This window comes from Lepidochelys kempii, chromosome 4, assembly GCF_965140285.1.
Source record: "Lepidochelys kempii isolate rLepKem1 chromosome 4, rLepKem1.hap1, whole genome shotgun sequence".
Classification (NCBI taxonomy): Eukaryota; Metazoa; Chordata; order Testudines; family Cheloniidae; genus Lepidochelys; species Lepidochelys kempii.
In genome coordinates, this window is record NC_136383.1 from 92,302,760 (window position 1) to 92,319,152 (window position 16,393).

Below are 16,393 nucleotides of genomic sequence, written 5' to 3' on the forward strand. Positions count from 1 at the left end.
TGAGGGCCCCAGTAGCAGCGGGGGTCCCAGACTGCACACCAGCATCCCCCACCCCACCCAGCAACCACGGCACCCTTCTCCAGCCCCACCCCCCCAAAGTTTTAGTCAGGGGTATATAGTAAAAGTCACGGACAGGTCACGGGCTGTGAATTTTTCTTTACTGCCCGTGACCTTTAAAAATACCCGTGACTAAAACGTAGCCTTACTTACATTACACAAATAGTGTGCGAGTCCAAGGCAACAGCGGAATGTATGTTCAGCGATATAGGTGAGCGAGGGTTCTACTAAGAGAGTCAAGCTCACGAGGATTGGCACCCAGTGTTTCTATAACTCCACTGATCACACAAGAAACTTCTAACGTGACATCTGTATAAAGCTATGAAGTAGAAACTATTCTCAGCTTGGAGAAAAGTAGTTGGCCAAAAAGTAGTTAAGCAGTACAACAAAAAAATTGATACTGGTTTATCTTGGGAATATTGAGAGGCATGAGACAAAAGGATGAATCGCTCCAACCACCCAAGAAATGCACTGATTCGAATGAAATATAAATTAAATAAATGGAGGGAGCTCTGATGGTACAAAATCATTATGATGCTTACCGTGCTCAGACAGACCCCAATTCAGGAAAGCAGCCATGTTCAGAAGAACACTTCAGTTCATGCTTAAAGTCAAGATAAACACATGATTAAGTCCATCCCTATTCAGGATAAGTACATTCCTAAATCAGGACCATACTGCAACAGTAAGCATGACATCAAAAGCTTGAGACAGAGGTAGATGATGGGCATGGAGGGGAGATCTGTCAGTTGTTTGTTTCAGGGCTCCATCTCTCTTATTTTGCAAATAAAGAAAATAAATTGTCCTGAGGGATGGGAAGATGGATTTCCTCTAGGAGAATCATTATTCTCTTCACCTTCCAACCCCCCAAGCTCCTGAAAGCTGCCCAAGGAGGTGACAATCTTAGCAAAGCCATGGTGCTCGGGAAGGGGGCATTATCCTAGGCTGTGTCTTCATTAATGATTTTCAGGAAGTCTCCTACTGTTTCTATCACCAGGGACAGTGTGACAGGTGGAGCTTTCCCAAACAACACTAACGAGGAGAAGGTTAGTCAACTGGCGGGTGAAAAGGTAGGACTTATTTATCCTCACAATCCAAGTGAAAGCAAACCAAACCACAGCAAATAGGGATTACTGACATGACCTCTTACCCACAACAGACATTCAGAAACCAACTTGGCCCTGCTTGTGCCAAGCAGCTCCAGACTTAGAAATATCCAGATCCTTTTGTATTAGTGTACCAAAAAAGTGAGAGCCCATATGACACTGAAGGTTTTATTTTTTCATAAAATGGACTTTGAACATGACCAGTGTGTTCTGTAAATCTTGCTGGCTTGGACCCTCCACGTTGATAAGATCACAAACAGAATGATGAGTATAAAAAACATTTTGCAAAGAGGTTCCTGGAGAGGAGTGCAGTGGACCTTATCAGCACTAGTTGCCATTGTAACATCGCTACAGACCACAAGATTGCAACAACACTAGGTGGAGCTCAGGATGACAAAGTCAGGGTCAACTGGTAAAAGTGTCTCCACCAGGACAGCCTTTAAATTACATCACTGTCACTTTTACCAAAGTTACTATGTCATACAGTTAGCATGTACCAAAAATGATGAGTTTTTAATAAAGCTGGTACTTGCACAATACTTCATGCCCATTTAGACTCTGGATACCTCAATAAGTTACTTAAAATGTTTTAAAAATACAAAAGGCTTCTGAATAAATTTGTGCATCAACTGACTTGACCAAAACACCCCAAAAACCATCACCAACAAAAAACCCGAATGTAATGTAATGCACCAATGTTCTTGTTCTTGGTTTTTTTAAACAGTTAACATTCCAGTTTCGCAGGGCATGTTAAAACATCCTGTTCAGTCAAAGCACAATTCAAACCTGCCTTATTTATTAGAGAAATTTCATTGCTGCCCTTTGCAAAAGTAAACTCCGGGGCGCCGGCACACGAATTATTAGCACAATATGTTTCTGAATAGGTTTCCTTCGAGGAGTTCAAAAATGCAGCTCTCTCACAAGTCAGGTCGTTCACATCCCTGAACTCATCCTGTTTGTCTGATATGAAGGTAGACTTCTGCACTGACCTGTCTGCTGGACAGGTATGAAAAGGTGTCTTAGACACTGGGATGTATGAAGAGTGGTCAGTGCTTTCTCTTACTGATGCAGCATCTTCAGCAGACCTGGAACATGCACGAGTGCCCTGGAAACCCATTCTACACTTCCCAACACGATCATCCTTCCACTTTTTAATTGCTTCCCTCTGCTCCTCAGGAGTCAGTCTGTCAAGGTGCTTGGCTCTCAACACTGGAGATGGAAACAGTGCCCCTTGAAGAACTCTGAACAAGTATCTAGAACATAAACAGGGTTTTCCAGTAAGCCATTCAGAAGCAGATTCAAGCTCTTCTCAGCAATGGTAAAGGACCCAAACAGGAGCATGCAGGGAAAGGAGAGGAGGCATCATTCCTACCATCCAGGCTGTAGTGATAGCCCTGTAATCCCAAAGCTGCAGTAGCCCCTGCAGCAATGACCTTTAGGCTTGCACACATAAATAATTGTGCCTGCACTTTTGCACTAGAACAGGTTATTAGGACCAACATGTTTAAAAGTGGCCACGGACTTCAGTGCCTCTGTTTTTTGCATGTTGGGCGTGACACCCCTAGGCTCTGATTTTCAGGGATGGTGTGTACTTGCACTCCAGCTGAAGTCAGTGGAAGCTGCAGGCTCTCAGGAGTGCTGAAAATTGGACCCTGCATGTCTCAAAACAAAAACCATTTGTTTTGGCAATGCTGTTGAAACTTTTCTGGCACTGGGAGATTGAAAGCGACTCAAAGAACCTTATTTATAAAGTCTAAAAACTTTGCATTCAGTCTACCATGAAAATCAGCCTCTCCTAAAACCAGAACCCTTATGTTTCACTCACTGGTTTGTTTGATTTAAAACAGCCCATGTGTTGAAAGCATTCTCCCATCTTGGCTCATTATTGCTACACAATTTGCTTTTTAAATTAATTTAGGAGGGAAAGCAAGTGGTTAGTGGCACCATCTGGAGTCAGGAACACTGCAGAAGGGAGAGCTTTTCTGATACAACTCAGCCCAGGCCTACAGTACCACCATCAGCTGGTTTAGTTGCAAGGTCTGAGCCAAAGTTGAAAACCACAGTGATATGTTTATGCCCTAAAGCAAAATGTGTATCCTATGTATGCTGTGCCCCAACCCACAATTGGGAGGGACAAGTTGTATATCCCACAGCAGTAATCTCACAACTTGTAGGAATCCAGAGATTTTTTTTGACCATTTTGTCCATTTACAAAAACTCTGGGTTCAAGCTTTTTCAAAAAAAGAAAGAAAACATTTGAAAAAACCGTTTCGGTAATAAAAACACGCCCATAATTAGCTTCTCTATGACATGTACATGATTCACGCTGCTACCTTATACAACTTCTTTGGATATAAATTCTAACCTTTGAAAAGTGATTAAGGTAAATTATTGATTTAAACATGAGAAGTAGGATTTAGACTAAGTCATTACAGCAATTTTGTACTTGTTTAAATTTGACTGGAGAAGATCCCAATTAACAGTTCCTTGCATACATATGGGCTCATTTATGCTTAAACTACCAGGCTATCCAATTTTATATGTTCAAAAAAGACAAGACCACACCACAGAGATTTATAGCATCATAGCCACAACGAAAACCAGAGCCGGTTAATACTAGTGGTTATAAAACAACAAAGTACCTGGGTAGAAGAGCAACACAAGTAGTAATGATGCAAACCAGATAAAACACTGGGTCTGTCATGTGCTTTTCCATGATCCAATAGGGATTTGATGGTGGATTACAGGTTTTGCAGGTTGCTCCAAACATCAGTGCAAAGACCAAGTAAAATAAGATGCTACCTATCATAACAGCCATGTGTATCCAAGTCTATAATGTGGAAAGGAGGGATAGGGGAAACAAGACAAGAATCAGAGATTCAGGATCAAAGTTATTACAAACAGAAAAGTGTGTGCATACACACACACAGTGTCTTGAACTGAAGTAAATCATAAAACAGTTCAGACAGACAGGACCCTCTTGATTTCAGATAAAATATTCCCAGGGAGACGGGTTTCTTCCCTCTATAGTTGACAGGAAACAGCCACATAATTTGAAAATTCTTCCCCCCTTAACCTTCTTTCATTTTTATCTATTAAATATACAACTCATGATACCATGGTACAAGACTTTTTAATGCCAAGTACGTCAGATGACTACATTACTCATAAGCATCAGAGAAGACCTTCACAAACAAGCGGGAACAAAATCTTCACATGATACCACTACACAGTTTGATGTAAACACAGAATAACTGTGTATTGGTCTCAGATTTCTTTTGTTTTGCAATTCAGAGTACGTTAGTTACTAAGAATATAATCGGTTGCCAGGTCCGACAGCTTGCTGACGTCTCTAAATGCCAAAAGAAATTCATTTATGCTATTCAGAGAATGGAGACATTAATATCATCCATAGTTTGCTAAACAAAGGGATTTTTGTGAAGGTTATTGTGCCCTCCATATCCAGGATAAAAAGCCTTGGTTTATACACACAAATCTTTAAGTCAAAATACTTTAGAATGCAGCTTGACATTCCATCTACTGTGAAACAACTCAAGAATGAAATGGTCTTTTTTATTTATTTTTCTGCATTGAGTAAACAACCACCGTCCTGCATCCTCCAACTTTGAACAGGATGATTACATTTTTCTCCAGAATTATGACAAATAGTCACTATTTTACCCTTGTTTAAAAAGAAATTAAATTAATCCGATCGAACTGGAATACTATCTGTTGTTGTCTTAGCTTGTGCAGACTTAACACTAAGATGACGGTTTTATGGCATAAAACAGCTTCTTTTAGTCCTGCAGGGAAGACACCTTTGAATTGTTCATCTTGGCTACAGACGGTTTATCGGTTCCCAGCATTCAAAACTAGCATTCCACATTTGTCGTCTATGGAAATCAAGCCTTAGGAACTGATAAAGGCAGGGTATCTCGACATCCGTTTTCCCCTTTGCAAGATTAAACTTACAGCACCAAAGCAACAGAAGCTGTTAAGAGCAGGATTATTTTGTTATTTATTAACAATATTGGTGGCAGAGCTTGCTTGCCTTACTCATGTGAGTAATCCTGTTGGTTCCAATGGGCTAGTTATAGGAGTACTTACTGCTCGCATGAGTAAAACGATCAATGTTTCACCCTTAATATATTTATTTGCTTTCATATAGAGAGTGCTTTCCTTGTTTAGCTTTAATAAGAGTTGTATGCACACACTGGGGAGAGAATATACCCTTTAGAACGCATGAAGAACATACTTACCAAAGTTTTACTCTCAATTAGGAGGTGCAGTAATATTATGAAGAGTGCTGCTGTGTTTAACGGGTTTCCAAAAGAAAAGATGTCTATGTCAGAGCCACGATAAGTCTGCAAAGTAAGAGACACGCTAATTGATACATACTATGCATACAGCCCTAATATTTTGATGTATCACATTCCACTGGGATACAAACAGCTGCAATACTGGATCAATTTACATATGCAAAATTCAAAATGGGTCCAATAATTATTGCAGTGTATGAGAAAGTGCAACTAAAAACCCTTAGGTTTAAAAACCAGACCAGCAAATTAGAGAAAACAAGTGTATTAATACAATTCAAATCTAGTACTTACAAAGTAAGGCACAAAAAAGCAAACCAGACTTTGGTAAAAAGCATCCAGCAAGGTGATCCAGAAAATTGGAGGTGAATATGCCTAAAGAGGAAACACAGGAGGTACCATAGCCTCAGTGAAATGAACAAATCCCAGCAGCCTCAGCTGTAATACATTTATGACTCTGGGAAAACTAAATTCCTGTCATCATGCATAATCATCTTGTTTGCTCAAGCGCGTGGGAGCTCTACTTACTGCACTTTAAAATGCTATTTTAAGACAATACAGACAGTGAGCCTCTCCAGTGCTAGCAAACCCCTAACCAATATCCCACAGGAAGAGTCATATGTTAACATCGCACAAAAGGAGACATTTATTGGTTGTCTACATGGGAAAAACAACTAAAATAGGTCTTGCATAGCTTATTTTGGTCAATTTCCCCATATAGACAAACCCTTAGAGAGATGGTCATAGTAAAAACGAGAGAGCTCATTGTAGGCATGCAACTAATTATCAGAGATTATATCAAGAATGAGATGTGGACCCTGGTCTTGCAGCAGACTCTGCTAGCACTTCCCCAGGACCACGTGGAGTCCCATTAATCTTGGTGAGATGTCTCTTGGAGCTGCAATAGTAGGTGCTGATGCAGGACCTGGATCATAGATTGTAAACCCCTGGGGTCAGACACACTCTTCTTCCTCATTTTGTACAGGGCTGAGCACTGAAAAGATCTGTCCTTTGAAGAATGTAAACTATAGCAAGCACGGTATAAAAAAAATCAACCTACTAGTGCAATATTGTGATACAATTATTTTACAAAACATGTCCACTTGTTTTTATATTGTGACTTTCACTCAGAATGCCTGTGTCAATGCACTTCATAGCAAGAGGTAAAGGGAAATACAATTTAACAATGGCTCCAGAAGAGACAGCAAGGCAAAATGACAGGTTTCAGAGTAGCAGCCATGTTAGTCTGTATTTGCAAAAAGAAAAGGAGTACTTGTGGCACCTTAGAGACTAATGCTTCCCGCCCCCTTCCACACCAGAAAGAGGGCTCAGGTGGCTCACGCTGGCTCTGATGCAGTGAGGAAAGCAGCGAGCTCGCTGCCTACCCCCACTGGGACAGCAAGGGCAGCGCTGATCACAGGGGGAGCTGAGACCCCAGCTGAGTAGGGGGAGACACAGGCAGGGCAGGTTATCTGTTGGGAGTGGCAAGGTGCTTGGTAAGGAAACTTTGTATGAGCCTAGGCAGCCTTGTGAGCTGATGGCTTTGTCTAGTCAGCAGTGTTGGAAGGCGAGGATAGTGGAAGATGAATGTCCCTGTACCTTACCTGTTACCTGGGTGGAGAAGTGTGACAGTGAAGGAAATGGGCCTGTGTCTGTCAGGGGTATTGACTTTCCTATAGAGGGAGCCACCCCGGTCTCCAAGCAGTTGTCTGTGAACAGCCCTGTGTGCTGGGACAAGGGGAATGAGATCCCAAGCTGCGTGTCTGGTAAAGGAGAATGTGTCTCCGGCTCTTCTTTGTCTGTGGAGCAGACAGAAGGGGCCTTTCAGCCTGTGCTGGTTGAGAATAGTGCAGTTATCTCAGAGTTGGTTCTGGATTCAGCTAAAGCCCAGGAAGGGAATGGTCCTAAGTTTGTGTCTGCTAGGGAGAATGGCACTGTAACTAGGTTGCATCCAGTTAGTGTCTGTGCAAAATCCCAGAGACTAGACAATTCTGGTGCTTGTATTTTGCCTGTTGCTAGTGTGTTGTTGGGAAAGGGTGTAGCAACTCTGTCTAATCAGAGTGAGATCCTAGCCAAGGCACAAGGACAGCAGAAAGGTGATTTGATTGTGTTACCTACTGATGGTGTGGAAACCTGTGGCAAGAAGGAAAAGATTCCTGAGCTTGTGTGTGGCAAAGGGAAGGAGAATGCTTCTCACCTTTTATCTAGGAAGTCTGTAAGTTTGACTGAAAGGGGATTGTATAGGAACCCGCCTGATGGGCCAGAGGTGATTCTGGATGTAAGTGAGACCCAGAAAGAGTTGGTTGTTGCTCAGGAAAGTGTTCCTCTAGAGCAAGCCCTAGGTGAAGAGGGTAGGGGCAGAATTTCTGTGAAGGGTGAACTGTTGCATAGAAAAGCCCCTAAGGAAAGGAATCCTCATGGTAGTCTTTGCAAGCAGTTTACTGCAACTGAAGGGTGTGAAAGTGATTTAATCGAGAAAGTTTCAGTTCCTAACAGCCAGAAATTTTCTGTTGTGAAGGATCCACTGACTTTCCTGTTGAAAGATCCAGTGTGGATAGCTTTGAGAAGGTCTCAGATGAAGTGAAAGCTGTTAAGAAAGTTAAACAGTCCTATAATCAAGTGGCTGTGTTTGGCCAGCTTGTTGGGGAGACAAGGTTGTAGAGAGAGGAATGTCTCCATGCTAGTTCTGTAAGTGAACAGTATGTGGCCCAGGTCAAGATGGGAGCTCTTAACCTCGAGAGCCCGAGAAGACCCGATCCCAATTTGACCCTCCGGGGGTTTTGGGGTGGCAAAAGGGAACGGGCCACATAAACCTCCCCACATGCGGAATGCGAGTGCTATCGACCACCCCCGACCTAAGGGAGGGCGTGAGACTGGAAAGGCCTGGTGTAACTCCCACCAAGGAACGGGAGAGATGCTGGGGCATCCATGGGAATGTTGGTGGCTTCGAACTTCCCCAGGTCACCGGCTAAAGTGACCCCACTCAGTTTGGTCTCAAAGGGGGGAAGAGATGTGACGAAGTGGGACTGTTCTTAACGTTTCCTCTGAATAGTGTGGGGGTGCCTCAGTTTCCCCTATGCAGTTCTTAAGTATCTAGGTGGTGGGATAAGGGTGTATGGTCACTGCAGAGCCCTGGAGGGCAGGTGTGTGCAGGGGTCTGGACACAGAGAATGGCTAACACCCTGTTTCCTGGCAACTGATGGCATGGCCCTTCCCCCCTGCAAGATGAGAGCTAAAGGGTTGGAGAACAAAGAAATCAGGTGACCTCCTGGCCCGGGAAAGGGACAAAGCCCAGAGGAGGAGGGGCTGGAGAGAGGTTCAGTTTGGGGCTGGCTGGGGACGTGGAGTGAAGTGCAGACGTGGTTGTCTGGCTCACTGCCCCCACAAAATGGACCCAGCTGAGGGGTCCTGTTCTCTGCACCTACAAGCTCTGTTTTAGACCATGTTCCTGTCATCTAATAAACCTCTGTTTTACTGGCTGGCTGAGAGTCACGTCTGACTGCGGAGTTGGGGTGCAGGACTCTCTGGCTTCCCCAAGACCCTGCCTGAGCGGACTCGTTGTGGGAAGCGCACGGAGGGGCAGAGGATGCTGAATGCTCCTAGGTCAGACCCAGGAAGGTGGAAGCTGTGTGAGCTGTGTGTCCTGCAGACAGTCTGCTCCCAGAAAGGAGACTTCCCCAGAGTCTTGACTGGCTTCATGGGGAGCAGTTCCAGAGCATCGCCCGGGGACTCCGTGACAACTGGTGGCAGCGACTGGACAAAAATTAGACCAAAGTTTTGTTAAAAATCTATTGTGGAAAGCAGTAATCATTACCCCCATGCTAGGCTGAAGGGAAGGGGAAGGTTTGGAGGTAACTGGGAAAAGGTGGAGAGATTCAGCATCTCAGAGGGAGGAAGCCAGGATATGGGATCTTGAGGTTCTTCCAGAGATGTATTTAGTCAAATCTCTGACTTGCAGGGCACAGACCCCCAGCTACAGCCTGCACAGAGAGGCTTCACAAGCATCTTATTTTGATGGATCATATGGTTTTGCAAACTTTATTGCTCTATAAACCAAGTGATGCAAAATACGAAAAGTGAAACTGAACAAGTTTTGGGAGGTCGATATCCCTCTCCCTACAATGCCAAACTTGTATTTACTAAACTCCCTGCCCTGTTGCTCCCTCACCTCACCACTGTTTTTCCCCTTCTAAAGGAGCACTGGGCTACAGCAAGGATCTACAGCTGATGTTAGGTCATCAGCACACTGCATGCTCGAGCATCTTGTAGACCAGGAGCCATTAATCTGGTGATGTCTGCTGTTGAGAGGCCTAAGATGGTCAGAAAATGGTGAGTTTTAGGCTAACAGTATGCTGAATGCACCTCTAAGCTTGCTATTGCTATTGCATCACCAAAAGTCGCTAGAATATGGTACTTTACTTCCCTCAAAATTCATACGAGTAAAAACGTTGCTACGACTCATGCTGAGCAAAGCAGAAATGAGGGAAAGGCAGAATGAGCTGCCTCGTTTTAACTTAAAAACAATCTTTATTCAGATTAACGTGATCTGCTGATTTTAAACATGTTGTTAAAGTTTTCCTGCTTTATTACAGGCAGACACAAAGTGTAGCGTATACAGAAGGGAGCTGCGAAAGGAAGGAACCAGTGAAGTCCAGGACAGCAGGCATCAGGAGGAAAAGAACCCAGAATGATGGAATTTATCTGAAGATGGTCCCACAAGGTGCAATAAATTCTACTCTGTTCAGGTTCTTACATTGTGCTTATCACTGTGATAGCTGAGCCCTTCAACGACACTGAAGTACGGGTACCTTAGATTCTAGAGATCTTGTGGACAGCTCTGTCTCAACCATTGTAAACTAGGCATTAGCCAATACAGACCATACTGGTAACAGAATATTCACCTAGCTCACAGCCTCAGCCACAGCTCTCCTCTCCCCTCCTTCCTACTCACCCCGCAAGACAGCAAGAGGCCTAACTAAAGATCTCTGAAAAATAGCTGTTAGTTGCATGTCCCCTCTAGATGGTTTAAGACAGGAAAAGTGTTTTCACTGATGAGGAGCATGCAGCAAAGAAAAAAACTGAAACCAATTCTGAGTGTCTCAATCTGCCTGAGGCCAACGATTCTTTAACGTACCTGAGACTTCTGACCAGTCACATAAAGCTCAGGCAGCTGCATGAGGACCTCTGCAGAGATATCTTTGTCCAGAATGCCATAAATGATGGGCGGCACCGAAGTGAAGAGGAGGTTGAAGAAAATCAAAACCCAATAGTCGGTCATGGATGTTCCCGAAAACCCACAAAAGAACTGGTACCAGAAGAGGAGGTTTACAAAGGCCTGACAGTTCAAAGACAAAAGAACAAACCAAAGCCCACAGCTGAGCATTATGCAAGCTCAGGAAAAAGAGGACAGATCTTATCTCTGCATTGTTACAGGAGGTCTGCAGGAAATGAAATACACACTTGCTTTCCAAACAAATATGCCCCGACACTGCACTTAAAATATAATTTTACTGGTAAATGTCTTAATATTTCAAAACCCATTGTCCAGATGCATAACTCATTTCAATATTCCCCCTTGTCCCTGCCTCCCAGTAACGACTACAGATAGCTTTTTAAATAAAACAGATAAAGCTTAAGTGATTTTAAATTAATCTGGAGCAGTGAACTCAATCCAAGGCAGATGGACAGGCTCAGCCCTCTGCCAATGGAGCTTCAAAGTTAAGTCCCTTAATGCTTGCCCTTTATTTCTGACAATTATGCATTTATTCTACAGTCTCCACCTTCAAAAGCCAAAAGGAAAACCAAGCAAGAATAGGTAACCAAACCGCACCATCTCACACTTGCAAACTAAGAACCTTTTCCCAGATACACTGTAGCTACATACCACATTCTTGTAGAAAAAATAAAGGATCATGTTGGCCAGCCTGGTGTAACACCAGTGACCATGGACAAGCAGCAGCTTGCGGAGGTGTTTGAACTGCGAAATTGCAAAGTCACTCGCCATCACAGCCTGCAACACACACAAAGAAAGAGTTGTGACACCTGAACAGTTAAAATACCAGACGTGATGTGCATCAAATGCTGACAAATGAGTGGGGCATTTATATTACATTGCTTCTATTTACTGTTCATAAGGACAAGAGAAGCACCTAGTGCTCCGTTCAGATCAGAGCCCCTATGTGCTACAGGCTACATAAACACAACTCTGACTAACATGTCAGAGGCAGGAGGCCAATCTCTGCCTTCATGTACATCCATGCCAACTACAATGTGGGCGCCATGTGTTGGCCAGGAAGTGAACAACAGGGAGTTTGAGGAACAGGGAGTTCAGTAACGAGCAACAGGCTCTCTCGTCCAAGAGCACGAACCCCTGCAGTGCTCAGCCTCTGATTGCTCCTGGAAAAGCACTCAGGCTTGGGAGTGAGCTCAGAACACAAGCTGGTCCCTTCTGTGGCAACGTATTGTGTAGCCTCTAAACCTCAAAGCTGAACCTTGATTATATTTCAATCTGAGTCTGGTTTGATTTGCAGCTGTTTTCTGTCTTCACTACCTGCATGCCTTCTTGGCCTGAGAGTCCCACTCCAGTATCAGCCACTTGGATCATACTGACATCATTGGCACCATCACCTTCCAGGGAGAGCGGGAGGGTGGGGGCGGGCGAGGAGGGAGGGAGAGGAATAAGAAGATAATCTTAGTTGGAACACAACACGGAGGTAGCTCTGCTGGCTAATGTATTCTACACAGAGATGGTGAGAAGAGACAAATCTATCAGAACACTGCCCAGAATACTAAGAATTATTGTTCTAATCAATACTGTAAACGATGGAATACCCCATGAATAAGCAGCTAGTAACGGGAAGTGGTGGATTTTACAGGAAAATAGTGCCCAATGGATGTTTGCTGTTACATTTTTCAGAAACTTGCCGATAACCTGGGACAGCAGGACCGGGATCTTTGTTAACTTTAGCCCTATGTGAAAGAGACTGGACCATTTCCTATTTCTCCCCAGCATGGGATATTTGTGATAGAGAATGGCAGAAAAACTCCCCAACGTACCCCTTAAAAAATGAACTGATAAAGTACCAGGGAAAGCATCACTATTATTGTTATTGCGAGCCTAGGAAGAAGGGCTTGCCAGTAACTAGTTTAAGGGCCAAATTCACTGGCAGTATTGACTCAGTGGAGTTACACCAGTTTATGTCAGAAGTAAATTTGGCCCTAGGTAATTCATCTCTTCCATGGGTAAAATGTATAAGAGACAGCAACAAAAATATTAAAAATAGCTCCTCTTTTTCCAGGGAGCAGAGATAACGGAGTGCACAGCTTGGGCGGAGACTCACCTACAGCTAGCGTCATCACTTTCAACCTGTTTCGCACCAGTTTGACCACTTCACTTTTCTGCAGGGGCATTGCTCTGCAGCAGACCACAGCCCGGCACCTCTCCGTGAGTTCCAGGAAGATACTTTGCAGGCTCTCGTGCAGGGCATATTCTAAAGTCTTTCCATCAATAACCAGGGAGGCACTGAAATCTGGAGCTTGGGTGGAGGGAGCTGGAAAGACGCTCGCAAGTTTGGAGTTGTGATTTTTTTTGGCACACATACTTTTTTGGATGTCTTCTAAAATAGCGTTCATCAACAATGCACAGGCGTCCTTGTGTAAGGCAAAGAGAAAGGCTGATGTAACGTTCTATCTTCTACCCTGGCTCTGTTTCCAATATGTAAAATACATATTATGCAGAAGGCCAAACCTTGCATGAGTCATCCCATGACTTCAGTGGGACTTCACGCATGAGGAAGGTGGCCTGAATTGGCTCTCCAGCTCTATTGTTTTTTAAAACTACAGTTGGACAGAGTTTGCTGTCTGCAGAAAAGATCATTTCAACCTTGTTAAAGCACATTGGCATGGATTTTGCACTACTACCCAGGAAAATATTTACTGGACTATAATGTGAGTAATGACCATTAAGGATTCCGTAATATAAATCAGGCTTAGTTATGAGTCTTTTGCTCTCTTAATTTGTTTAGTTTGGAAAGGAAAACCAGGGATAACTTTCAAATCCAGGTTAAAAGGTGACCTGCAAAACCTTCCAAAAAAATTGGCCTTGTAGGTTTTTTTTTTTTTTTTGGCTTCTTTAAAATCTATAAAAAGGCCCAAAAGATTTTTGTAAACAAAGTTTTTGTCTGGTTCTAACTTTACCTAGACATATCAACAATGTCAAGTTTTGCTGGAGGACCTCAGCACCTGTTTATTGTTACAGCTAACACCCTAACCAAAAAAGCACTAACAAAGGCACCATTTATCCAAATTGTTAAGCAATTGTGGAAGGCAGATGGCTGTGAACAAAAATAAATATCCAACAATTTTTTTTATAGAATGACTTAAAAATCCCTTCCCTTTTCAATCTGTTGTTGCACTGATTATCCAGTTACCAGAAAATCTCCCAAAGGCATGACCTGAGTTTCTAAGGTATAGTACAAGCAAAACACACTCACACCTCTTTCACACATTCTTTTAAATCATAAAGAATAAAATGTCACATGCCCAGTCCTCCCCACACACATGGATTGAGCAAGCAGCAGTACAGCGGTAAAAAGATGTGGGTAAACCAATCTAAACTAAAAACTTTAACTAAACTCCTTATTTCCCAAAGGAGAAGTAGGTAAACTCTGTGTGCCCATGTTTACCCTCAACTACAATACTATTTTTGCAGGTCACTTAATCTGGATAATGGCTAGCCATTTTTTCTTTAAAATTCTATCTTCAATAGCTCACAAAACAGAGAATCAAAATGCAGTTAGTTATACACATCCAGCAGATGGCACAATTATCAAGCAAGACTGTGTTGAACTTCCACTGCAGTTACATTTTTGAACACTGTTTTATTTACAAAATGACTGAACTATTTTCAAAAGGAGAAGGAAAAAAAAAAGATTTTTCTCTGTTAAAAAATGTAAGTAGATTAATTCTCTGGATCTGTGTGTAATACCACTTTAATGAGATAATTCCTTGTGTTTTAATGCTAATCAAGCAGGGCTGAGGGAAAATATGACACAGAGCAGCAAAAAATTTAATTTAACACAATTTCCATGTCAATAATTCTTTGACCAGCGATTATATTCCTAGTATACTTCAATGTCTAGCTTTCTGCAAACATTTATAAACATGTACATTGTATCAATATCTTTTCCTAATACAAAGAGAAGTGAGACACTGCAGTCAATTTAAATACTTAACAAGCATTTAGGGGTTGTATTTAGGAATAGATTTCTGTAAAATAAATGTAAAATATACTTTACGCACAGAATGGGGGGGGAAAGACCCTCAGTTTTTCAGTATACAAAGGACATCTTAGAAAACGTGGTGTTTTTTTGTTTTGTTTTGTTTTTTAAACAGCACTTCTAGTATAGTCTGACCAATCATTTCTGGCAAAAATTTGTTTGTGGGGTAACAGGGAGGGCAATCTCATTTTCTACTCACTTTACTTAGAGATTTGAGGGTGAAGATTTTGTCATCTGGTTCCAATAACCTGCAAGCATACGCAATATTGACAGCAGTTTCTTGTTTATCTCCCGTCAGCATCCAAATTTTGATTCCAGCTTTTCGTAGTGCCTCTATAGTGTCTGGAACACCCTCCTGCAGGCGATCCTCAATCCCAGTGGCACCTGCAATAAAAAACATGTGGATTAAAGCAAAAATTAAAAATACAAAACAAATAAACATGGAAAATTCTAACTAGTCATTGTGTCTCAGAAATTTAGGGCTGGAAGGGACCTGAAAGTTCATTTAGTCCAGCTCCCCATGCTGAAGCAGCACCAAATATACTTAAAACATCCCTGACAGGTGTTTGCCTAACCTATCCTTAAAAACCTCCAGTCACGGGGATTCCACAGCCTTCCTTGGAAATCTATTCCTGTGTTTAACTAGCCTTATAATTAGAAATGTTTTCCTAATATCTAACTGAAACCTCCCTTGCTGCAGACTAAGCTAATTACTTCCGGTCCTACCTTCAGTGGACAGGAAGAACAACTGATTACCATCCTCTTTCAACACCCCTTAACTGATCTGAAGATGGTTATGTCCCCCTTCAGTCTCCTTTTCTTAAGGCTAAAAACACCCAGTTTTTACTCTTTCCTCATAGGTCAGGTTTTCTAATCCTTTTATCATTTTTGTTGCTCTCCAATTTGTCCACATCTTTCCTAAAGTGTGGGACCCAGAACTGGACATAGTACTCCAGCTGGGGCCTCACCCAGTACCAAGTACAGCAGGACAATTACCTCCCATGTCTTACATACGACACTCCTGTTAATACACCCCAGAATGATATCAGCCTTTTCACAACAGCATCACACTGTTGGCTCATATTTGATTTGTGACCCACTATAACCCCTAGATCTTTTTTCTGCAGTACTACTGCCTAGACGGTTAGTCCCCATTTTGTAGTTGTGTATTTGAATCTGCTTCCAATTTATCAAGGTAGTTCTGAATTCTAATCCTGTCCTCCGGAGTGCTAGCAACCCCTCTCAGCTTGGTGTCATCCACAAATTTTATAAGCATACTCTCCACTCCATCATCCAAGTCATTAATGAAAATATTGAATGGTACTGGATCCAGGACAGACCTTTGGCAGGCCTCCACTAGCTACAACCTCCCAGGTTGCCACCAAATGATTGATACTTAGTCTGTGAGCTAAATTCCCTGTGAGCTGCGCTGGAGCCTATTTAGCTCGTCTACTGCTTCCCCTCTATCCACTAGGCCGTAACCCTGTCAAAGGAGGAAATTAGGTTTGTTTGGCATTATTTGTTTTTTGATAAATCCATGATGGTGGCTATTCCTTATCACCCTATTATCCCCTCGGGGTTTACAAATTGATAGTTTAACAATTTGTTCCAGTACCTTTCCAGATATCGAAGTTAG

General features: G+C 42.6%; 1 protein-coding gene across 5 annotated transcripts in view; it reads right to left on the minus strand.

The window, feature by feature from the left end:
- Nucleotides 1-1,317: 1,317 nt before the first annotated feature.
- Nucleotides 1,318-16,393, minus strand: part of ATP10D (ATPase phospholipid transporting 10D (putative)) — a 107,450-nt gene continuing 92,374 nt past the window's right edge. For all 5 annotated transcript variants that reach the window (XM_073342121.2, XM_073342120.2, XM_073342118.2 and 2 more), the window contains 9 exons: nt 14,957-15,141; nt 12,820-13,129; nt 12,030-12,106; nt 11,364-11,489; nt 10,614-10,814; nt 5,774-5,854; nt 5,423-5,527; nt 3,806-3,993; nt 1,318-2,416 (listed from right to left, as the gene is read on the minus strand). In XM_073342121.2, the coding sequence (XP_073198222.2) occupies nt 1,888-2,416; nt 3,806-3,993; nt 5,423-5,527; nt 5,774-5,854; nt 10,614-10,814; nt 11,364-11,489; nt 12,030-12,106; nt 12,820-13,129; nt 14,957-15,141 (1,802 nt within the window). In that variant the 3' untranslated portion in view covers nt 1,318-1,887. The remainder of the gene's footprint in view (nt 2,417-3,805; nt 3,994-5,422; nt 5,528-5,773; nt 5,855-10,613; nt 10,815-11,363; nt 11,490-12,029; nt 12,107-12,819; nt 13,130-14,956; nt 15,142-16,393) is intronic.